The sequence below is a fragment of the Rutidosis leptorrhynchoides genome, chromosome 5, assembly GCF_046630445.1.
Source record: "Rutidosis leptorrhynchoides isolate AG116_Rl617_1_P2 chromosome 5, CSIRO_AGI_Rlap_v1, whole genome shotgun sequence".
NCBI classification, from domain to species: Eukaryota; Viridiplantae; Streptophyta; class Magnoliopsida; order Asterales; family Asteraceae; genus Rutidosis; species Rutidosis leptorrhynchoides.
The window spans coordinates 148,466,543-148,476,488 of record NC_092337.1 but is presented as its reverse complement, the minus strand read 5'-3'; the positions used below and the strand labels follow the sequence as shown (position 1 = coordinate 148,476,488).

Genomic DNA, 9,946 nt, shown 5'->3' with positions numbered 1-9,946 from the left:
ACAAAGATTGAAAACCGCCCAGAGTCGACAAAAGAGCTACGCGGACAGTAAAAGAAAGATATAGAGTTTGAAATTGGAGAAATGGTCATGCTTAAGGTTTCACCTTGGAAAGGCGTTGTTCGATTTGGTAAACGGGGGAAACTAAATCCAAGGTACATTGGACCATTCAAGATTATAGATCGTGTCGGACCAGTAGCTTACCAACTGGAGCTACCTCAACAACTTGCGGCTGTACATAACACTTTCCACGTCTCAAATTTGAAGAAATGTTTTGCTAAAGAAGATCTCACTATTCCGTTGGACGAAATCCAAATCAATGAAAAACTTCAATTCATTGAAGAACCCGTCGAAATAATGGATCGTGAGGTTAAGAGACTTAAACAAAACAAGATACCGATTGTTAAGGTTCGATGGAATGCTCGTAGAGGACCCGAGTTCACCTGGGAGCGTGAAGATCAGATGAAGAAGAAATACCCGCATTTATTTCCAGAAGATACGTCAACACCTCCAACTGCTTAAAATTTCGGGACGAAATTTATTTAACGGGTAGGTACTGTAGTGACCCGAACTTTTCTAAGTTTATATATATATTAAAGAAATTTTTATTTACATGATTAAGTGTTTCCAACATGTTAAGCAATCAAACTTGTTAATACTTGATTAATTGAAATAGGTTTCATATAGACAATTGACCACCCAAGTTGATCGGTGATTCACGAACGTTAAAACTTGTAAAAACTATACGATGACATATATATGGTTATATATATAGTTAACATGATTTTATTATAAGTATGTATCTCATTAGGTATTTTAACAATGAGTTATATACATAAAAATGAGACTATTAATTTAAGAAACTCGAATACGATATATATAACGATTATCGTTATAACAACGTCATACTAGGTACATATGAATCATATTAAGATATTTATACACTTGGTTAATTATGTTAAATGATAAGTAAATATATTATTAAGTGTATTAACAATGAAATACATATGTAAAAATAAGACTACTAACTTAATGATTTCGAAACGAGACATATATGTAACGATTATCGTTGTAACGACATTTAACTGTATATATATCATACTAAGATACATTATATATCATAATATCATGATAATATAACAATTTAACATCTCATTTGTTATAATAAATAATGAGTTAACAACATTCAACAAGATCGTTAACCTAAAGGTTTCAAAACAACATTTACATGTAACGACTAACGATGACTTAACGACTCAGTTAAAATGTATATACATGTAGTGTTTTAATATGTATTCATACACTTTTGAAAGACTTCAAGACACTTATCAAAATACTTCTACTTAACAAAATTGCTTACAATTACATCCTCGTTCAGTTTCATCAACAATTCTACTCGTATGCACCCGTATTCGTACTCGTACAATACACAGCTTTTAGATGTATGTACTATTGGTATATACACTCCAATGATCAGCTCTTAGTAGCCCATGTGAGTCACCTAACACATGTGGGAACCATCATTTGGCAACTAGCATGAAATATCTCATAAAATTACAAAAATATGAGTAATCATTCATGACTTATTTACATGAAAACAAAATTACATATCCTTTATATCTAATCCATAGACCAACGACCAAAAACACCTACAAACACTTTCATTCTTCAATTTTCTTCATCTAATTGATCTCTCTTAAGTTCTATCTTCAAGTTCTAAGTGTTCTTCATAAATTCCAAAAGTTCTAGTTTCATAAAATCAAGAATACTTCCAAGATTGCAAGTTTACTTCCAAGTTTTCTAAATCCATTCCAAGTAATCATCCAAGATCAAGAAACCTTTGTTACTTACAGTAGGTTATCTTTCTAATACAAGGTAATAATCATATTCAAACTTTAATTCAACTTCTATAACTATAACAATCTTATTTCGAGTGGAAATCTTACTTGAAATTGTTTTCGTGTCATGATTCTGCTTCAAGAACTTTCAAGCCATCCAAGGATCCTTTGAAGATAGATCTATTTTTCTCATTTCCAGTAGGTTTATCCAAGGAACTTGAGGTAGTAATGATGTTCATAACATCATTCGATTCATACATATAAAGCTATCTTATTCGAAGGTTTAAACTTGTAATCACTAGAACATAGTTTAGTTAATTCTAAACTTGTTCGCAAATAAAAGTTAATCCTTCTAACTTGACTTTTAAAATCAACTAAACACATGTTCTATATCTATATAATATGCTAACTTAATGATTTAAAACCTGGAAACACGAAAAACACCGTAAAACCGGATTTACGCCGTCGTAGTAACACCGCGGGCTGTTTTGGGTTAGTTAATTAAAAACTATGATAAACTTTGATTTAAAAGTTGTTATTCTGGGAAAATGATTTTTATTATGAACATGAAACTATATCCAAAAATTATGGTTAAACTCAAAGTGGAAGTATGTTTTCTAAAATGGTCATCTAGACGTCGTTCTTTCGACTGAAATGACTACCTTTACAAAAACGACTTGTAACTTATTTTTCTGACTATAAACCTATACTTTTTCTATTTAGATTCATAAAATAGAGTTCAATATGAAACCATAGCAATTTGATTCACTCAAAACGGATTTAAAATGAAGAAGTTATGGGTAAAACAAGATTGGATAATTTTTCTCATTTTAGCTACATGAAAATTGGTAACAAATCTATTCCAACCATAACTTAATCAACTTGTATTGTATATTATGTAATCTTGAGATACCATAGACACGTATACAATGTTTCGACCTATCATTTCGACACATCTATATATATTTCGGAACAACCATAGACACTCTATATGTGAATGTTGGAGTTAGCTATACAGGGTTGAGGTTGATTCCAAAATATATATAGTTTGAGTTGTGATCAATACTGAGATACGTATACACTGGGTCGTGAATTGATTCAAGATAATATTTATCGATTTATTTCTGTACATCTAACTGTGGACAACTAGTTGTACGTTACTAACGAGGACAGCTGACTTAATAAACTTAAAACATCAAAATATATTAAAAGTGTTGTAAATATATTTTGAACATACTTTGATATATATGTATATATTGTTATAGGTTCGTGAATCAACCAGTGGCCAAGTCTTACTTCCCGACGAAGTAAAAATCTGTGAAAGTGAGTTATAGTCCCACTTTTAAAATCTAATATTTTTGGGATGAGAATACATGCAGGTTTTATAAATGATTTACAAAATAGACACAAGTACGTGAAACTACATTCTATGGTTGAATTATCGAAATCGAATATGCCCCTTTTTATTAAGTCTGGTAATCTAAGAATTAGGGAACAGACACCCTAATTGACACGAATCCTAAAGATAGATCTATTGGGCCTAACAAACTCCATCCAAAGTACCGGATGCTTTAGTACTTCGAAATTTATATCATATCCGAAGGGTGTCCCGAAATGATGGGGATATTCTTATATATATGCATCTTGTTAATGTCGGTTACCAGGTGTTCACCATATGAATGATTTTTATCTCTATGTATAGGATGTGTATTGAAATATGAAATCTTGTGGTCTATTGTTACGATTTGATATATATAGGTTAAACCTATAACTCACCAACATTTTTGTTGACGTTTAAAGCATGTTTATTCTCAGGTGAATACTAAGAGCTTCCGCTGTTGCATACTAAAATAAGGACAAGATTTGGAGTCCATGTTTGTATGATATTGTGTAAAAACTGCATTCAAGAAACTGATTTCGATGTAACATATTTGTATTGTAAACCATTATATAATGGTCGTGTGTAAACAGGATATTTTAGATTATCATTATTTGATAATCTACGTAAATCTTTTTAAACCTTTATTTATGAAATAAAGGTTATGGTTTGTTTTAAAAATGAATGCAGTCTTTGAAAAACGTCTCATATAGAGGTCAAAACCTCGCAACGAAATCAATTAATATGGAACGTTTTTAATCAATAAGAACGGGACATTTCAGTAACCACTATGAACGTTTAGTTCATAGTGGAAGACGAACATAAACGATTAAAGTAAATAAAACAGATTAAACAATAAGATAAAGATAGAATCATACCTCAAAAGGTAGATGAAAAGAACTTGAATAAATAACTTGGATATTCTTTGATTACAATTGAAAGGAAATCTAATCTAAGGGTTTTAGAGAAAACCCTAAAAGAAAAACGGAACTAAAATGTGTTGTATTGAATTGTACATTGAAAACTGTAACAGGAGGCCTCTTTTTATACTGTTTAGAAACGGTGGCCAAGCCGGCGGCTTCAGGGTGAAGCCGGCGGCTTCCTTGGGTCGGTGACTCCTTTTGCAAGTTAACCTTGATCCGCAAGCACAAAACGCGTAACCGTCATAATTAAGCCGGCGGCTTTGATAGCAGGCTGGCGGCTTCAGTGATCTAGCAATCTTTTTGATTTTGTTTCCATTTTTACTTGAACTTGGTCGACAAGTCGAGAAACCGTGTTACTAAGGCCGGCAGCTTCAGTGTGAAGCCGACGGCTTTAACTGTATTTTGCTTGGTCAACAAGTTCATCCAATTCTGCGAGCAATTCTAGAACATTCTGGTATATTCACACCAAAGCCGGCGGCTTCATAGCCGTTTCTGCAGTTTTCCTTGTTTTTAATCCTGTTTGATACATAACTTTGATAAAATGATTAGAATTATATTTTTTTTTCATTTTACCCATTTTAGTGTGTTTTAGGATTAAAATATCTTTAAAATACTAAGATAACTCCTTAAAATATTATTAAAAACTATATAATTTAGGAGTTATCATCTCTCAACACATCGACACATACATGACCAACTATGATTTTTTGGGTGGTTTAACATAGTCAAACGACATATGTATGTCTCTCAACAATAACCATATTTAATAATGCTTTGTTAACAATAACTGCATTCATTTCTATTAAATGACAGTCAATATGAACGTAGGATGTATCAAAAGAAAAATTCGGACAGTTCTTTATCGCGGAAATAAATTTAAAAATCAAAGTTAATCTCAGATATCAATATCACTATCACCATCTTTTACTCCCTGTATATATGTTCACTGTTTATTTTTGGGATATCTTAAAATAATTTATTAATTTCATAAATAGATGAAAATAATAAGGTGCAATTCTTTTATGCCCTTGCTTTTATGCATATAAAATAAAAAGTAGGTAAAAAGTAATGAAGAAACAAGAAAGTTAACAAAAAAATATATGTGGCAGTAAATTTTTCTTCAATTGTGTGATTTTTGTCGGGAGACAATAAATATAAGTGGGAGGGAGTAATATTTGGTATATGAAAATCAAACAAGTAATGGGCGTTTGTTAAAATAAAATGATTAAGTGCTATATCTTTTATAATTTATAATCTGAATTATTTAAAAGTTTTAATTCAACTTAGTTCTTAATGACAATAACATTATTGATAATTATTTTAAATATACTATATAAACAATGTAAAATTAATATATTAAACTATTTAATCAATAAATTGAAGAATTTAATCATTTGATAAGTGTTCAGAAAAGTACTCTATCCGTCCTAAATCAATTGTCATGTTTTGACTTTTCAAAGTCTTTTTCTATCAAACTTTAACTTTACATATCTTATTTGAGTGATATAATATTTGATGAAAATTGTATGAATATATTGAGTTTTAAATGTATATTTTATTGGTATAACTCTCATCAATTATTATATAACACAAATAGAGATATTTAAGGTCCAAATTTAAAAAAGTAAGACTTTGAAAAATAAAAATAAGACAATTATTTTGAGACGAAAAAAGTTTATAAAATGAAATGAAGATGTTGAATGCTCAATAAAGTATTTCAATAATGAATAGTTTATCACCGTTATCAGTTCATTAATTTATGTTAAACCATTCATTTAGTAGACAATCAAATGCATCCTAATTATGAAAATAATTTCTTTAAAGTAGGCTACGTATAATTTTAATATCACTAGCTAACTAAAAGTTATTAAATCCATTTTATGCAATATTAGTCATCAATAAATAGATATACTTTATCACATATATTTTAAGGTTGTGTCACATCTAGAGTTTGCATAAATAAATTTAGATAACATAGCTTAATAGTTATAACCAAAAAAGAAGAATCTATATTAGTGTTGAAATAAATACTTTGATATTATGAATAAAACTCCACCAACTAATTAATCTTCCTTCCCATCTCATTTTATTACTTGTTTTTGCCTTTAAGTAGCTTTTAGACCTTTGCTTAACCAGTCATTAAGATCTAAATCTCTTTCTCTCTCTCTCTCTCACATAAACACATTAAAATTAAGAAACCCTAACAAGAAAATAAAAATATAGAAAAAGTTAGAAACTCAAATGGGAAGAGGTAAGATTGCAATCAAGAGAATAGACAACTTAACCAGTAGGCAAGTGACTTTCTCAAAGAGAAGAAATGGCTTATTGAAGAAAGCGAAAGAGTTAGCCATTTTATGTGATGCTGAAGTTGGAGTCATAATATTTTCTAGCACCAACAAGCTCTATGAATTCTCTAGCACAAGGTAGTAATTCACTAATTTAATTTGATGATTACCTTGAAGCTATGATTATCTTATTTAAGCCTTTTATTTATTTCTATCCTCAGCTGCAAGTAAACCAATTTAATTTGCAAATATATATAAAGTAGTTCATAACTGGTAATTAATTTCTTTTAAATTGATTTGATCCAACTGAAAAAACTTAATCGGGATCATGTAATCACTAACCTAATTACCACTACGGTTCGATGTTTAATTCTGGTTAAGATGTTATGGAGTATTATAGATCATTATTTTTAGTGGGTCTTTGTTACTGCGTATTAAGTCACTAGCGAGAAGCTAGAGCGAAGAAACAAATTAGATTAACGCGCTTTAAAGTTTATTCTACAGTACTAGAAATTTCAACAGGTAGAATTCATAGTTTTTAAGTACATTCTAATTGATACTCCGTATATGATTAAATGTTTTTTCATTTGTTCATAATGCAGCATGAAATTAGCAATTCAACGCTACAATAGAACGAAAGCAGAAAACAGTCAGCTGGTTAATTCATCAATGTCAGATGTCAAGGTACGTGGAATGACTTCTGAATACTTATTGAACTGTATATTTTTGAATCAACAAAGGGGAAAATGATGTTTATCTATAACAAATTTAAACATAAATCTAATTGTGATACATATTTATAAGTAATTAAAACATATAAAATGCACATACTAAATTATTATGAGATATTCATGATATCCTTTCGATATAAGAGAAACGAACTATTTTTCAATGGAATTATATGATCATCAAGTTATGTGTATATTTGGTCTCTAATCTTGCAACACCATTTACCATTTACAAACTCTTTTAATTTTCTTGGACTAACTACTTAACACTACATATAATATTTTTTTTTTTCGAAAGGCAATAATTTTATAAAATAAAGACAAACTAGCAAGTAGCTAGAAAAATAACAACACGACACTTAACAACAACAATAACAACAACAATAACAACAACAACAATATTCAATCGTATTAGGTGTGTGATATATGACGATAACAAATATACAACTTGTTCATCTACGACATTAAAGAGCATATATGTTTAAGCCACTAATCACTCTTTCAGTCATAAGTATTAAGTATCTTCTATAAAGTATGATCATAAACTTGTAAAGGATACATGTAAATTGCAGATGATCTGACTGTAAAATTTCACATTATCTAGACATATAGTTCCATTGAATGGTAGTTCGTTTGTCTTGTTTCGTTAGCAATCATGTAAATATCTGAACGCTAATCACTTCATGATAAATAAGAAATTAAATAATATGTACCAAAAGTATGTTAAACAAGAAAATATGATAAAACATATGTTTACCTAATCATTGATCTTAAAAAGTTCTCTGCATTTCATATGTTGAGTATTTATTCAAGTATGCTCATCTTTTTTATATTCCACATATGATCGATCACCATTTTATCAAACGCACGATAATTGCCAGCTCTGGCAAATGGAGGTTTCAATATTGAAGCAACAATTGCAGAACTTGCACCAAGCTCATCGGTAAGATGTAACTAAATTTTGTTTGTTCCCTATATTACATAAATTAAATAGGGTGATTAAACTAAAGAAAACAACAATCTTCTACACTCATAAAAAAAATTGATGTTTGGTTGGCTGTTTGCTTGAAATTAGGCAATTGATGGGAGAAGAACTCTATGGTTTGGGAGTTGAAGACCTGCAGACACTAGAGAACCAATTGGAAATAAGCCTTCAAGGTATTCGCAACAAAAAGGTAATGAGATGAATGAATCACTAGAGGTTTCAGGTTTAAACCTTTTGTTTTTTTCTTTTTTTTTCGTGGCGAAAAAATGAAGACTAATATTATCAAGCACGCTGGTAATATTAGTCTTCGTTTTGTCTTAAAAAAAAATAAAATTAGGCATGCATATTGAATTTTTGTTTTTAGATATGTTTTTACCAATTGACCTGAAAAAATGTCATTTTGTATGATTTGCAGGAAGAGATTTTAACCAATGAGATACAAGAGCTCACCAGGAAGGTTTTTTTTTTCTGTTCATTTTTCCCCTCAAATTTTCAATATATATAAAAAGAGCCAGATGATAGATATAAATCAAATCTTGCTAAATAAAATAAAAATTATTCAAATATTCTAGTGTCCAACTCGGAAAGTTTATCTGTTTTTTTGGCTTTTTTATTTAGCTATAGACTAAACAATAATCCGACTTGTTGTATAGGGATGCCTGATACATCAAGAAAACATCCAACTTTACAAGAAGGTAATCAATCATGATCTAATTAATAGTAGTCTTTGATTAACTACTCTCTATATATATAATGATATTAATTAATTAACGGGTTTGGTGCATGTAACTCAAGTGTCATCCAAGCTCGTAACCCGGCCCAGCTGCAACTATAACAACTAAGCTTCAAAAAACTTTTGATGTACCGTTACAAGCAACATATATGATCAAGGCAAGTATTAATTTATCGATTTATTTGATTACTTATATATGAACTCTCTTGTGCGTTTGGAAACAAGCATAAATTGTTCAAGATAAGAAATTAATTTATGATACGTGTATGATTTATCGTTACATAATACTCCGTGTAGTATGTTGCAGGTGAAATAAATGCAGGCAAATAATCAGTTTTGGGGATCCATATGGTGTTTTATAAAGGAGGTTTCTGAATTTCTGGCTTTAGATGTTTTAAATATTTGGGTGATTGTATTTGTATGTATTAATAATTAAATATGAAGACTGAATTAAGGGCACACATGTTACTAGCAAAACTTCCCATGTAATCAAGTTTCTCTTTAATTTCTCCTTCTCATATGATAACTTTCTCTTTGTTTAAAGTATTTTGTTCCATTATATTACAATTAAAATAACTTAACAAGCAAAGTCCAACGGTTCTCCCCATATACTTTGTGTCATGGGATAGAGAGAGGTCATGGGTTCGATCCTTAGGGATGACATGTTTTTCTTTAAACCAATTGTGGTATATATTGACCCTATAGGGAGGTTTTACCGAATTCGTTCACGGACCCCTACCCGGAACCACTGCCCGAATGGATGTGTTCCCGGGTACCGTCAATCGGGTTCTGGTTTCCTCCCGAACGTGTGTGTTACGTGTAAATGATGAAGGTCGTTGAAAGAAATGATCTACTGATGCCAAAAAAATGCCGTTCAAAAAAAAAAAAAAAAAACAATTCTCAATATACAATTGATTTTTGTATATTTGTATCTCTAATATAACACTTTACAAATTATCATTAGAAAAACGTATAAAATAAATAAAATATATTATAATTTTAATATTAATGTCTATGTTCTTTTGATTTTGTTAAAAAAATTATGTGGCTCATTATTAATGGGCCTTCTTCTTCAGGAC

The 9,946-nt window shown here is 30.1% G+C and overlaps 1 protein-coding gene across 1 annotated transcript; it reads left to right on the top strand.

The window, feature by feature from the left end:
* The first annotated feature begins 6,377 nt into the window (after positions 1–6,377).
* On the top strand, positions 6,378–9,001 carry LOC139847998 (MADS-box transcription factor 23-like). The gene is made up of 7 exons (XM_071837736.1): positions 6,378–6,559; positions 7,024–7,105; positions 8,031–8,092; positions 8,225–8,324; positions 8,550–8,591; positions 8,788–8,829; positions 8,930–9,001. Exons 1-7 carry the CDS (start codon positions 6,378–6,380, stop codon positions 8,945–8,947), a joined length of 528 nt encoding a protein of 175 aa, XP_071693837.1. The 3' UTR covers positions 8,948–9,001.
* Positions 9,002–9,946: the final 945 nt, after the last annotated feature.